This window comes from Phoxinus phoxinus (assembly GCF_949152265.1).
Source record: "Phoxinus phoxinus genome assembly, chromosome: 14".
Lineage (NCBI taxonomy): Eukaryota > Metazoa > Chordata > Actinopteri > Cypriniformes > Leuciscidae > Phoxinus > Phoxinus phoxinus.
The window spans coordinates 34,683,901-34,700,112 of NC_136889.1; the positions used below are offsets into that span (position 1 = coordinate 34,683,901).

The 16,212-nt window shown below is 43.1% G+C and overlaps 1 protein-coding gene across 17 annotated transcripts in view; it reads left to right on the plus strand.

Moving 5' to 3' along the window:
- The window catches only part of vit (vitrin), a 70,480-nt gene that overhangs the window by 18,041 nt on the left and 36,227 nt on the right, over positions 1–16,212 (plus strand). For 13 of the 17 annotated variants that reach the window (XR_013800329.1, XR_013800330.1, XR_013800331.1 and 10 more), the window contains exons 1-2: positions 8,430–8,503; positions 14,724–14,814. Coding sequence is in view for 12 of the 17 variants with exons in the window: in XM_079636268.1 (XP_079492394.1) it covers positions 14,781–14,814 (34 nt within the window). In the remaining 5 variants the exon portion in view is untranslated. Of the gene's footprint in view, positions 1–8,429; positions 8,504–14,723; positions 14,815–16,212 lie in introns of those variants that run through there. The other 4 variants (XM_079636277.1, XM_079636272.1, XM_079636278.1 and 1 more) reach the window with 3 other exon arrangements.

Here is a 16,212-nt window from a genome sequence, read left to right on the forward strand (position 1 = left end):
GTACCTAGTCACCGTCCTCTGCACTTCATTTCAATATTTTGTGTCTAATTATTTACTTATGGTAAGTAGCCGTGTAATAAGTGGGATAATGTATATCCAGTCGGTTGTTATCTCAGAATAAACCCCCTCAGGCTGAAGCAAGACCTGATCCTGATCACCCTGTCAGGGTTTATTTTGAGAGAACGACCGGCCGGATGTACATTATCCCTCACTGATCCAATGGACCTTTTAAACAATGGACCTAGTGTGCTTCTGATTTGGTCAAATCGTGCTGTCTAATGCATTCTATGCCTTGCAAAATAACATGTCTAAGTGGTGTCTGCAGAATAACATAGGATTCATAGACAATTGGAAAAGTTTTTGGGGCAGACCTGACCTGTTGAAAAGAGACGGTATTCATCCCTCCTGTGATGGTGCTGCTCTTCTCTCTAGTAATGTGACTCATAGTCTTAGAGCTCAAACATGACAATCTGGGGCTCAGGTCAGGAAGCAGACAGACTGGCTAAACCGACCGTCTGCTAGGTCAGATAAATCCCATCACATAGGCCTCGTTTACATTGCAGGTCTTGATGCCCAATTCTGATTTGTTGTCTATATCCAATTTTTTTTGATTGTCCGTTTACATGCCGTGTTTTTACACTTGCCATACTATCTGAAACATTGTGCATGCTTAAAAGGTTAAATTCTCTTGCACAGATGGAAGAACGTGAAATATGCTTGATGCTAACTCTGCGATACAAGCATTGTCCACATTCCTCTCCTACGACGACACAATGTTTCGTCGGGCCATCCGTTCCTTTGCAGATGCTCTCGTCATTAAACCGCGGAGACGTAGCCTAATGCCTCAGAAGATCCGATTCGCAGTGGCACATATCTGATTTATATCCGATTTATTTCTACATATGAAGGAGGCCTGACACCAATTTCGAAATATCTGAATGCTTGCGTTTTTTTCCTGTTTACGTGGTCATAGAAGTTAGAACACATCCGATCTGTGTCACATATGAGCAAAAAATCGGAATTGGGTCACATTTTAATGACAGTGTAAACTGGACTCTTTCACCAGATATCATCATATACTGTCACGACACACACAAGAGAAAAGGTAAGATCCAAAAGCAGTTTATTAGGGAAATCCGTACTCACAATCCAGCCAGGCAAATGGTCAAAATCCAGTAATTCAGTCCAAGGACACAAGACAAGAACAGGTAACAGGTAACAGGCAGCAACAGGAACAGAAGTGTGGGGACATTAAACAAGGACTCCGTGACAAACACTGAAACAGACAGGGTATATATACACAAGTGCAAACAAGGTGACGAGAAACAGCTGAAGGAAATGAACATTGATGGGTAACAGACAAAGGATTATGGGAAATGTAGTTATAATGTGGATGACACCGTGGGGAAGAGGACATCTAGTGGACACCAGGAATACACAAACCAGACACTGTGACATAACCTCCCCTCTACGGAGCGGCTACCAGACGCTCCAAGACCACAAGAAACAAAGAAAACAAGAGTCCAGGCGGGAGGAGGAAAGGTGGAGGATCAGGGGGTGGGATGGGGGGCCAGGTCCATGGAGGGGAACAGGAACAAGGGGGAACGGCTTAAGCGGCAGCCAGGGCGAAACAGTCCATCGGGCGGCCAGGGCGAAGCAGACAGTCCATCGGGCGGCCAGGGCGAAGCAGACAGTCTATCGGGCGGCCAGGGCGGAGAAGACCCCTCGGGCGGCCACGGCGGTGAAGACCCCTCGGGCGGCCACGGCGGTGAAGACCCCTCGGGCGGCCACGGCGGTGAAGACCCCTCGGGCGGCCACGGCGGTGAAGACCCCTCGGGCGGCCACGGCGGTGAAGACCCCTCGGGCGGCCACGGCGGTGAAGACCCCTCGGGCGGCCACGGCGGTGAAGACCCCTCGGGCGGCCACGGCGGTGAAGACTCCTCGGGCGGCCACGGCGGTGAAGACCCCTCGGGCGGCCACGGCGGAGAAGACCCTGGCTCAGGAACTGGCTTGACGTAAAGCTCAGGCTCGGCAGACGTGACGTGAAATCCAGGCTCGGCAGACGTGTGTCCCCTCCATGCATGCAGTACTGCCAATGTATAGAAAAGGAAAACAGCCCTCTTGGCCATGGCAGGACTTATGGGAACAGCGTCTGGCACAGGAACCGTCTCTGCATCGGCAGACGTGACGTGGACAGTCTCTGGAACGGCCGACGTGACGTGGACAGTCTCTGGAACGGCCGACGTGACGTGGACAGTCTCTGGAACGGCAGACGTGCTGTGCCTCCTCCACGCATGCAGTACCGCCACCGCATAGAAGAGGAAGACCGCTCTCTTGGCCGTGGCAGGACTGACTGTGGGCGGCTCCGAGACAATCTCAGGGACGACAGCGGGCTGCTCGGAGGGGACGGCCTCCGGGACGACAGCGGGCTGCTCGGAGGGGACGGCCTCCGGGACGACAGCGGGCTGCTCGGAGGGGACGGCCTCCGGGACGACAGCGGGCTGCTCGGAGGGGACGGCCTCCGGGACGACAGCGGGCTGCTCGGAGGGGACGGCCTCCGGGACGACAGCGGGCTGCTCGGAGGGGACGGCCTCCGGGTCCTTGGGGAGGCTGAAGGTCTTCCTCCTCCGCCGTTTCTGACGAAAATGTGCCGGTTCCGGACTGGACGGGCACCACGGCGAACAGAGCTCTGGGCTGGGCGAAATCAGCGGAGGGTGGAACTCTGGGCTGGATCTCACCAACCCAGGGCCGAAGGGGGGCCAAGGTGGAGGGTGGTGTTGGCCTTGTTCTCGACCACCTCCTCCTCCTCTGTGACCTCCCCGGGTCCCACGAAAAATAACCAGACGGGTCCCCTTAAAACAATCCCTCCTCTCCCGCTCGATGGCTGGGGAAGAGAAGCTGGAACTCATACTGCTGGATCTAGGCTTGACGGAGTCCTTCTGTCACGACACACACAAGAGAAAAAGTAACATCCAAAAGCAGTTTATTAGGGAAATCCGTACTCACAATCCAGCCAGGCAAATGGTCAAAATCCAGTAATTCAGTCCAAGGACACAAGACAAGAACAGGTAACAGGTAACAGGCAGCAACAGGAACAGAAGTGTGGGGACATTAAACAAGGACTCCGTGACAAACACTGAAACAGACAGGGTATATATACACAAGTGCAAACAAGGTGACGAGAAACAGCTGAAGGAAATGAACATTGATGGGTAACAGACAAAGGATTATGGGAAATGTAGTTATAATGTGGATGACACCGTGGGGAAGAGGACATCTAGTGGACACCAGGAATACACAAACCAGACACTGTGACATATACAGACTGTGGGCCCTATTTTAACGATCTAAGCACATGGTCTAAAGTGCAAGTTCACTTAGGGCGTGTCCGAGTCCACTTTTGCCACTTTTGCTAGGAGAAATGGTCAGTGCTCCCGGCGCATGGTCTAAAAGGGTTGTCCCTATTCTCTTAAAGAGTACTGGGTGTGTTTTAGGATTTACGTGCGTTAAACCAATCAGTCTCACCTCCCATTCCCTTTAAATGGGGATTCAGATTTTATTTCTGGTATTTAAAACGAATTCGCTATTTACGGATCTGCTCGTGCGCGAGGTAAAAGTGCGCAAGCAGACCATCTACAGGACAAGCCGGATTCCACCATATCTTTATGTACACAATAATAATCTTTTACATTGTAATCCTTTTGTTTAAAATATTTGGCATGTTTGTTTGCTGCTGTCCGTCCCTGTGTGTTTAATAAGCAGAGTGTGTTTAAAAAGCAGAGTGTACGTGCGTTGTGGACCCACCTATAGGCGCACGTTACTAACGCACTCTTTAAATAAATTAAAAAATATTGCGCAGTCTATTTCTGTTCCTCAAAATAGCAATGCGCCAAAAATGCGCCTGAACACACATCGCAGCATGCCAATGGGCGCACAGATGGGCGCAAATGCATTTGCTTTTTAAACAACGTGGTGCAGGACGTGAAAATGATAACTGCGACGGGCTGAAACTAGCAAAACACACTTGCGTCACGCTTGGCGCTGCATTGCGCGGGGTGTAAGATATGGTCTTGTGTCTGTTATCCGAACCAGGAAATACAAAACAAAAAAATAATACTTTAACTGATGTGCCTCGTTGGCAGAGGCTATTTACACTAACTCCGCCCACTGACATCTGATAGGGCCTATTGCTGGAGTCTATATACTCCTCTTATCAGTGATTGTTGAGTCTATATACTCCTCTTATCAGTGATTGCTGGAGTCTATATACTCCTCTTATCAGTGATTGTTGAGTCTATATACTCCTCTTATCAGTGATTGCTGGAGTCTATATACTCCTCTTATTAGTGATTGCTGAGTCTATATACACCTCTTATCAGTGATTGTTGAGTCTATATACTCCTCTTATCAGTGATTGCTGGAGTCTATATACTCATCTTATCAGTGACCGCTGAGTCTATATACACCTCTTATCAGTGATTGCTGAGTCTATATACTCCTCTTATCAGTGATCGCTGAGTCTATATACTCCTCTTATCAGTGATTGCTGGAGTCTATACACTCCTCTTATCAGTGACCGCTGAGTCTATATACACCTCTTATCAGTGATTGCTGAGTCTATATACTCCTTTTTTCAGTGATGGCTGAGTCTATATACTCCTCTTATCAGTGATATACTCCTCTTATCAGTGATTGCAGAGTCTATATACACCTCTTATCAGTGATTGCTGAGTCTATATACACCTCTTATCAGTGATTGCTGAGTCTATATACTCCTCTTATCAGTGATTCCTGAGTCTAAATACACCTCTTATCAGTGATTCCTGAGTCTATATACTCCTCTTATCAGTTATTGCTGAGTCTATATAATCCTCTTATCAGTGATCGCTGAGTCTATTTACTCCTCTTATCAGTGATTGCTGAGTCTATATACTCCTCTTATCAGTGATTGCTGAGTCTATATACTCCTCTTATCAGTGATCGCTGAGCCTATTTACTCCTCTTATCAGTGATTGCTGAGTGTATATACTCCTCTTATCAGTGACTGCTGAGTCTATATACTCCTCTTATCAGTGATCGCTGAGTCTATATACTCCTCTTATCAGTGATTGCTGAGTCTATATACTCCTCTTATCAGTGATCGCTGAGTCTATATACTCCTCTTATCAGTGATTGCTGAGTCTATATACACCTCTTCTATATACACCTCTTATCAGTGATTCCTGATTCTATAAACACCTCTTATCAGTGATTGCGGAGTCTATATACTCCTCTTATCAGTGATTGCTGAGTCTATATACTCCTCTTATCAGTGATTGCTGAGTCTATATACTCCTCTTATCAGTGATTGCTGAGTCTATATACTCCTCTTATCAGTGATTGCTGAGTCTATATACTCCACTTATCAGTGATTGCTGAGTCTATATACTCCTCTTATCAGTGATCGCTGAGTCTATTTACTCCTCTTATCAGTGATTGCTGAGTCTATATACTCCTCTTATCAGTGATTGCTGAGTCTATATACTCCTCTTATCAGTGATCGCTGAGTCTATTTACTCCTCTTATCAGTGATTGCTGAGTCTATATACTCCTCTTATCAGTGATTGCTGAGTCTATATACTTCTCTTATCAGTGATTGCTGAGTCTATATACTCCTCTTATCAGTGATCGCTGAGTCTATATACTCCTCTTATCAGTGATTGCTGAGTCTATATACTCCTCTTATCAGTGATCGCTGAGTCTATATTCTCCTCTTATCAGTGATTGCTGAGTCTATATACACCTCTTCTATATACACCTCTTATCAGTTTTTCCTGATTCTATATACACCTCTTATCAGTGATTGCTGAGTCTATATACTCCTCTTATCAGTGAATGCTGAGTCTATATACTCCTCTTATCAGTGATTGCTGAGTCTATATACACCTCTTATCAGTGATTGCTGAGTCTATATACTCCTCTTATCAGTGATTGCTGAGTCTATATACACCTCTTATCAGTGATTGCTGAGTCTATATACTCCTCTTATCAGTGATTGCTGAGTCTATATACTCCTCTTATCAGTGATTGCTGAGTCTATATATACCTCTTATCAGTTATTGCTGAGTCTATATACTCCTCTTATCAGTGATTGCTGAGTCTATATACTCCTCTTATCAGTGATTGCTGAGTCTATATACTCCTCTTATCAGTGATTACGGAGTCTATATACTCCTCTTATCAGTGATTCCAGAGTCTATATACACCTCTTATCAGTGATCGCTGAGTCTATATACTCCTCTTATCAGTGATCACTGAGTCTATATACTCCTCTTATCAGTGATTGCTGAGTCTATATACACCTCTTATCAGTGATTGCTGAGTCTATATACTCCTCTTATCAGTGATGGCTGAGTCTATATACTCCTCTTATCAGTGATATACTCCTCTTATCAGTGATTGCAGAGTCTATATACAGCTCTTATCAGTGATGGCTGAGTCTATATACACCTCTTATCAGTGATTGCTGAGTCTATATACACCTCTTATATATACACCTCTTATCAGTGATTGCAGAGTCTATATACTCCTCTTATCAGTGATTGCAGAGTCTATATACTCCTCTTATCAGTGATTGCTGAGTCTATAAACACCTCTTATCAGTGACCGCTGAGTCTATATACACCTCTTATCAGTGATTGCTGAGTCTATATACTCCTCTTATCAGTGACCGCTGAGTCTATATACACCTCTTATCAGTGATTGCTGAGTCTATATACTCCTTTTTTCAGTGATGGCTGAGTCTATATACTCCTCTTATCAGTGATATACTCCACTTATAAGTGATTGCTGAGTCTATATATACCTCTTATCAGTGATGGCGTGATCGCTGAGTCTATATACTCCTCTTATCAGTGATTGCTGAGTCTATATACACCTCTTATCAGTGATGGCTGAGTCTATATACACCTCTTATCAGTGATCGCTGAGTCTATATACTCCTCTTATCAGTGATTGCTGAGTCTATATACACCTCTTATCAGTGATCGCTGAGTCTATATACTCCTCTTATCAGTGATTGCTGAGTCTATATACTCCTCTTATCAGTGATTGCTGAGTCTAGATACACCTCTTATCAGTGATCACTGAGTCTATATACTCCTCTTATCAGTGATTGCTGAGTCTATATACTCCTCTTATCAGTGATCGCTGAGTCTATATACTCCTCTTATCAGTGATTGCTGAGTCTATATACTCCTCTTACTAGTGATTGCTGAGTCTATATACTCCTCTTATCAGTGATCGCTGAGTGCTCTCCACTCGTGTTAATTATCTGAACGTGCTCATCCCGAACTTTGTTAATAACATCATTTATTGGTTAGGGGTAGGTGAGGGCTTTACTGTTCCAATAAGGTGGCATCCATTTAATTATTTTAATAAATTTAATAATTTAAACTGTTATTATTGCAAACCATTTAATGTACAACAAACACGTAGGAGTAAATAGTATCTCCAACTATTATATAAGTGTAAATAGCATCAAACTACTATTTACACTTATTGCAAAGAAAATTATAATTTTACACACAAATAAAATCTATTGCTATTTAAACTTAATGTGAACAGCATCTATCAGCACTTTGTTGTGTTTTGATTAGACTGGTGAGGAAACTTTTTCAATCTGTTCTCACTTCTGCATATCTAGAGTTGTGCGCATCATTGTCCCGATGATAAAAGTGCTGAAATCACGATATTATATCATTATTGGACTCCTTGAGAGTGGAACGGGTTTGGCTTTTTTGAATGGCTGACTATGTTAATATAACATTTGTTCAAAATGATCTGGTCTTTAATAATGTTCTCAAAACGTTAACCCACAAAAACATTATTTATACATCTTTCATGAAATGTTTTAATTGTATGTTCGCCTAACAAATATTCTAACGAAGAATATTCAAAAGTAACGTTCACATAATGTTTGAAGAATGAAATATGTTTGATGTTTGATTCGATGTTCAATGACCAATAAAAAACGTTTTTAAATGTTTTCAAGAAGTTTTCACTGAACACGTTTTCATAACTTTATGGAAATGTTAGAAAAACTTTTTTGGAACATATTTTGCTAGTTTGTGTCACTACTCTTAATTGACTGTCATAAAACTGAAATTGATTCAATAAATCATAATCAGCTATTTATAATAAATACATAGATTTCAATCTAATTCTTAATTTGGTTTAATTCCCCCCCAAAAAATTTTTTTCTGAATTTCTGAATGGCCAGCAAATGGAGAGTAAAACACGCTGATGTTCTGCACAGCAAGAATGCCACATTCTGTTTATTATGGAGAGTTTTGATCGTGACCTTGATGACTGTTCACAGCTGTGCGTGTGTTTAGGGTGGGACTGAAGGAGGCAGTGACTTTCCCCCCTCCAGCATCTCACGCACACACACACACACACACACACACTGACAGCAGCGCGCGCGACTGGAGTTTCTGTGCGCGTGAGCCGAGCAACAGTAAAGGTAAGATCGACGCTCATTTCACGCACTCTCATGTGGATTCGGTTTCTCTGAGAGAGAAAAATCAAAAAACTTGAATATTTGTTTGAATTACCTGCAGGTCTGTGGTTCAGTCTTTTCTCCACATGTTTTCATCTGATACTTTTTTCAAGAAAATATATAGAGACAGTGTCACGTCACATAGAGTCAGTGTGTGTGTGCTGTGTTGGGAATGCTCAGGGTTTTAGTGTGTATTTGGGCTCGGATAAGGATAAGTTCACTCTCAGGTAGATGTGTGACGTGCTGAACCTGCAGCCTAAAGCCATCATGCAGAAGAGAAGAGCAATCTCTATTCTCTCCCATCCGCGCGCGCGCGTGTGTGTGTGTGTGTGTGTGTGTTTACACAGCAGTATGTGAGGAATCGCTGTGAGCTTGATCAGGCTTGTATTGAGTGAATGAATGTGTGTGTGTGTGTGTGTGTGTGTGTGTGTGTGTGTGTGTGTGTGTGTGTGTGTGTGTGTGTGTGTGTGTGTGTGTGTGTGTGTGTGTGTGTGTGTGTGTGTGTGTGTAGAAGCTCTGTAGAGACATGTCTGCAGTTTGAGGACTGCTGTGTTTCTCCTGCTGCTCTTTGTTCAGCTGTCCCAACAGTCTGGATGATATGCGTCAACTTTTATTATTACTATATTATATATTTATATATACAGTATGCACGGCCAAAGAGGTCACTGTTTGGATTTATATAGGCAAATGCCTAAGAGTCTATGTTTGGATATTGCAGTGATTAGTATGTTTCTTATAAGTCTGGCAACAGTTCTTCTGACTTTAGTTGATGGAGTGTGTAGCTTATCATCTCTTAAACAGCCGTGTAGGAAGAACCTCATGGCCATATTCCAGCATGATGATGTGAAGACTCACCAGGCTCAGACTGGGATGGTTGTGAGGAATAATGTTCACCTCTGAGTCCAGATCTTAACTTCAGTGTTTGGGATGTGCTGGAGGAACTGGACCAGAACATGACGCACTCTTGATGGAAGTAACATCACAGCATTTATTTACATCAGTGTTTAAGTATATATTTATAGGGCCTATATAACTCCAGAAAAGTTGAGATTTTTTGTACACATTTAAAATGAAGTCTTCCTCATCTGGGAAGAAAGATGACTATGAGTCAACATGCGCTTAGGTCTATAGAGATGTTTGTCCAATCAAATGCTGTCTGAGAACGACCCTGCGTTTAATTGAACACTCGTACGCAAGAGAAACCGCTAAACAACTTAAACTTCACGATGTGCAGAAAAACTACCATATGTCGCATCGTTGGAGAAACTAGCCAATGAGTGACGACTTTGGCGAAACCATATTAACATGTTCACACATCTGTTGTCTGAACCGCATATCTCGCAGAACATTTGTTTCGGGAAACAGAGAATTGTTGAACTATGTTGGCAGTGACAGCACTTGTGACCAAATTATCCATTTAAATGTTAAAGAGACTTTATGTAAAGTGGGTTCACTGTGTTTGTATTCTTTGAGCTGTTCTGCTTTGAGTTAGACGGGGATTATGGGATATTAGTCCGTGTCTTAGACGTGATTGTTCAGGAGATTTGTCCGCTCAGGGCACCGGCCGCCACTGATCTGAACATTAGCTGCGTTCGGTCTTGTGACTCAAAAAACATTGGACCATGTTGCTATTGTTTGTCTTTATGCGGTGTAATTGATCATGACGATCGGCTCCTCTATTCTCACAGTATTGCATGTTTAGTGAAGACTGAGCTGCAGGTTCAAAGTGTCTCTGGAGGACCAGAGCTTCTGAGAGTGGATGGATGGATGAATAAAGTGTATAGTTTCCTTTTCTGATGTTTGGACGTGTCACGGGCTTTCTTTCATGTGTGGTCATTGGTTGGGTCTGCTCATCCTGGGCTTTAAGAAGAGCTGAAGCTCATTGATCTCAGGATTCCTCCCTAATCTGTGTTATGATTGCACTCAAAGATTACAGATACTGAGAAATAAAGCTAGCGTGGTGGAGCGCTGGACACAACGTGAGTTCACACGAGTTCATCTCGAGTTCAACGTGAGCCACAACTGTAGACGAGGTGTTCATGGAGACAGACCTGCTCTGTTGGGGCAGAAAGGCCTTCGCGTGTCAGAGTTTGGTTATGCAGGGTTTTTAACGGGAAGCAGTTACTGGTATTTAAACACTACAGTATTTAACACTCATTACGCTGAAGATGTGTAATGTACAGTAATATACAGCAACCGAATTAACTGTAGATGTCATTATTCATTATTCATGTCCAAGGCTTTGACAAGTATGAGTTAAATGATAAAGAACGGTGGATTTGGGATACTTCTTCTCACCCACCCGATCCACAAATACGCCTATAGCCCTCGGATGATCATTGTTTCTCATGTAGATAAGATAAATTAGCATGGCTCCTCAGTGATAAACTCATGCACTGGGATGGCGATATTTTGACGTAAAGGAGCGAGTTTTGTGATCGCACGAACCCGCCGCTCACGTGGTCAGTTCATGATTGTCTGCTGTAATATGTCATATGCTTAGAATAATACGAATACATTTGTATTTAATTTAATAATAGAAAAATAATGTTCTATTTAATTTTTAAAAATAGGAAGCTAGTCGCTTGTACGCTATGTAGGAAATTGTTCTAATATCCTTCAATTTGATCTCAAAATGATGTTATTGTAAAAATATGGAAATAGCGGGAACATTAATGCAGCCTCTTATTTACATGAGGTGAACATAAAGCTGCTTGGTTTGTATTTTTAATGTTGTGCATAATAGCCTACATATTTTAAATAACGCCCCGTTTCAAATGTTTACGTGCTTTTTTCTCTTTCTCCTTTTTGTTCGCTGAGGTGGAGCGCTGATGAAATATTGTTCTTGTAAAAACTATCCAGCATTTTCAGTAATAAAAGTGTACATCTTTCAAATGCATGTGAATTACAGTGAAGCGCAGCAGTTATCATGCGTACGGTGCTCTGCAGGGGTCAAAAAGGATTTAAACAGCAGATTTTGAAGTGATCTCTTCATGTAAACTCAGAGATGTGGATTCGGACGGCAATTAAATCATGATCTTGGTGTTTGTCAAAAAATACAAACAAAAATAACAACAAAAATAAAGTGTACTGGTTTGCTTGTATAGTCTTTCAAATGGCAGGTACACTATATGAGTGTACTGAAGGTGATTTACTAAGATTTCACGAGTTCCTTTGCTCATATAATCTTTAAGCTAATAAGGTTAAGCATATTTGGCTCGCTGTCCGCAGTGGAGGAAGCAGCTTCAACTCGAGCTTATAAACCTGGGGTTCATCTGAAGCTGCCTGAGACGCCTCCTCGAACACTAATGCCTGGAGGAGGAGTACGGTAGCAAGATGCCTAAATTCTGCAGGTGGAGCTGGGGAGGAGGAGGGCCGCCAGAGCGATGTGAGCGGCTGATACGCTCCCGCGGTTAACTGAAGAGTAGATGAGTTCTCTCCTCCCGAAATTACGCTGTGAACTTCACTAACTACACAAATGATTAGGCCAGACGTTCTGCACATTATAGGTCTGTCTTATCTAGCACACCTGCTTTGAATTGAGTTTTCGTTTGAACAGGACAAAAACGCAAAATGTTCAGATTTTTATTAAAATGGTTATCACAATAAATCATTGAATATCACATGAGTGTGTGTCCTCAGAGTCTCTGCGGGTCACTTTGACTGCTGGTAGATGTGGATTTTTTTGCTCACATGTGACTCAGATCTGTTTTTCCTCATGACCGTGTGAACGGCACAAACCACTCTGAACCTGAACTTTTCAATTTCGATTTGTGCCAAATGTATGTGGTCCTAAATCCGATACAGGTCAGATGTTTTGCAATGCGAGTACGCCCTCAGTCTGAACAGTCATATGGGAGTTGACTGTTGCCACGTCTGTAATTTATAGCAAAAGATCTCTCAGTAATTCTCAAACTAATCTCAAACAGATTCATACACCACCTGTGACATCATTAACCCACGTGGTTGAACTACAGGTTTGCGAGACTAACTAGTTGATTTCTTCAGTGATGCATCATACTATGGTAGTCAGCAGTGATTTACGGCGTACCGAAGCCCCAGATCCGCCGGGTCAACCAGAGGTCGCCTAAGACTTTCGTATTGTTCGTCATTTTGATGGACAGGGTCGTAAAAATTCTGGCGTCATAATCTATTATTACCCGTGATTTAAATTTTCACATTTTAATGATAAGCTATTTAATAGGCTCTGTTTTTGTTCACATTTTCATTTTTATTCACACACGTACAGGACAAGCATATAGGCAAGATTATGCATTTATTTATTTATGAAGAGAAAGTTGAACAGAGACTTTGCGTCACTTTTCAGGTTTCATCATGAATGTTTGTCCAATAAATGGCAATAAGCTTTGTGCTTTTGTTACTTTTGATATGAAACAAAGTCTCAGATTTCAAATTCTGTCTGTTATATCACACAATTCAAACAATAAATACTGTTTTGTCGCTCTTTAATGCGGCGCGAGAGACTGTAACGCCTGAGTTTAAGCGAAGAGGAGTGCGAGTGAACGCAATCAGTTCCTTCCTCTTTACTACGCTACAGAACGAAATAAACATGAATGAACATTAAACAAATCTGTTGAAAGATAGTCCAACTTACCAAAATCCGTATCATGTCCCTCATGGAATCGCTCAATTCGTGTTTCAACCGCAGAAAGACTCAATAAAACAGCTTGTAAACAATGTCACGTGACTCAGAAAAGCCATTCGTGGACATTAAGCTCATAGTCCACTAGAGCCGCTCGCCACCAAGTGGACAGCGGTGAGAATTACACTTACAAGTTACAATACATCACTCTCCACGTAATCTGTCAAAATGACGGGTGACTTTCAGATTTTTAGTCACTGCTAAAAAAAAATCTGTCAATGACAAAAAATGATCCTGTTAACGCGACCTCTGGGTTCAATATATAATGAACCATCTGGCAACCCTTTATTTGATGCATGTTTGCAGGGGCTCCTTAAAATACAGCCTCATTCAAGGAAACCCCCAGAAACCACAAGACTTTTACAACCCATGACCCAATCTCAATCTACCTGTACTGTTAATTACAGTATAAACAGTAATTTGCATGTTCAGTATACATGCAAACCTTGAGTAAATCAGGCCCGTGTCTCAGTCAGTGGGGTTGAGTTCAGAGATAATGCATTGAGATGAGAAATGACTTAGTCTCTGTTACCCTGGTGAGGTTGGCAGTGTGTGTGTTGAGCCGCAGGGTTTCCACAGGGCTTCATAAAGCCAGGGTTTTTGAAAGGGCTGCCATTAAAACAACAGTTGTATCCAAGACTTGTGCACAAAAATACACCATGAATGCAGCACGAAATCTGGATCCCTGAGATGGGCAACTTAAAATATAACATGGTCTGATGAGTTATTCACTGTATTTCCTGTAAACAGACTGCTTTACTGGTTTAGAGAAAGCCATCTTAACATTCTGCTGGCTTCATTACAATTACAAGTCATATTTTTTGATACCAATGATTACGGTAAAATCTGTGGAGGATGTTATTCTACTACCGGTCCACTTCTCATCCCTATCTCAAAACATATCATTCCCTTTTGTCATTTGCTGTGACTTTGCTGTGATGTTGTTAATGCTTATGTTGATGCTTTCGTTCTATTAAAGTCACCCTTGTAGTCAATAATTGTATCCCTTAAAAACTCATCTTTGATCACCAAAATTACATATGTAAAAGTTGTTTTCCTTTGAAAACTTTATGGCTTAAAATATCTTGAATGTAACTCGACACCCTTGCCTTATTAGTATGTACGGTTTCTATGAATATGCAAATGAGCCCCGCCTCCACTCACTCACTCACTCACTCAGAGATCCACTGGTTGACGATCACACATTAATCTGATTGGTTACAAGGTAACCGTGTTTTTGAGACTGTCTTTGGTTCTCTGCAGTTTTAAGCAGAAAATACTCAGCAATGCTGTCGACTTATGAACTTACACATGGTTTGTTTTAAAGCATATTAATAACACCACATAGACACATAAACTACATTAGAAGCTGCATTTTCACCACAGGGGGACTTTAAATAAGTGTTGTTTTAACTGCATCTTCTTCATCGTGTCCCTGTTTGACACCACGCTTTGCTACAACATGACATTTGCATTCATTTGCCTTCAAAGTTTCCGAACCTTTCCTCTGTTGGATTACAGGAAGAAATACAGAGGCTGAGGAAAACATTTGAGCAGATTTACACTGTGGAGCTCAAGATGAGTAAATCGACTCTCACTGCTGTCTTTATTGGTAGGTGTTTTTTTACCACTTTCTTTTTTTTGTATATATATATATATACTTCTGAAAACAGGTATACTTACATGACATGACTTGTATTAGGGGTTCAAGCGCGTAGCCCTGTAACCCTATTGTAATTGTTACATTATCCAAGGATCAGCATTCTCCCCTAAAAGTGAGCGGGCAGACCAAGCCGTAAGTCATTAGCCCCTTTCACGCAGAGATTCCGGAAAATACACGGAAAATGTGACCCGGGATTTGTCCCAGGATTGTTTGATTTTGGTTAATTCACACTGCCAGTAATTTTCCGGAATCTGTGCGTGTGTTCACACACATCCCGTAAAGACACGTGACATCGATGTGACATGTAATGACTCCTGCGTCTGAAGTTTGCTTATGAGCTGCGATTTCTCTCTCGCTAGTGCTTTTTTTTCTGATTTGATCATAAACTAGCGCATTACGTACCGTTTCATAGCTGGCGAACGATCCCAGCTTCAGCGTCATCACTACAACACACCTTACGGCATTGATTACGGTTTTTGTTCACACAGCGTGCGTTCCGGGACTGATGCAATGTTACTAGATCCCCAACCCGGGATCGATCTCGGCAATATTACTAGATCCCCAACCCGGGATCGATCCCGGTAATGTTACTAGATCCCCAACCGGGACTGATCCCGGCAATGTTACTAGATCCCCAACCCGGGATCGATCCTGGCAATGTACAAGATCCCCAACCCGGGACTGATCCCGGCAATGTTACTAGATCCCCAACCCGGGACTGATCCCGGCAATGTTACTAGATCCCCAACTCGGGACTGATCCCGGCAATATTACTAGATCCCCAACCCGGGATCGATCCCGGCAATGTTACTAGATCCCCAACCCGGGATCGATCCCGGCAATGTTGCTAGATCCCCAACCCGGGACTGATCCTGGCAATGTTACTAGATCCCCAACCCGGGATCGATCCAGGCAATGTTACTAGATCCCCAACCCGGGATCGATCCAGGCAATGTTGCTAGATCCCCAACCCGGGACTGATCCTGGCAATGTTACTAGATCCCCATCCCGGGATCGATCCCGGCAATGTTACTAGATCCCCAACCCGGGATCGATCCCGGCAATATTACTAGATCCCCAACCCGGGATCGATCCCGGCAATATTACTAGATCCCCAACCCGGGATCGATCCCGGCAATGTTACTAGATCCCCAACCCGGGATCGATCCCGGCAATGTTACTAGATCCCCAACCCGGGATCGATCCAGGCAATGTTGCTAGATCCCCAACCCGGGACTGATCCTGGCAATGTTACTAGATCCCCAACCCGGGATCGATCCAGGCAATGTTGCTAGATCCCCAACCCGGGACTGATCCTGGCAATGTTACTAGATCCCCAACCCGGGA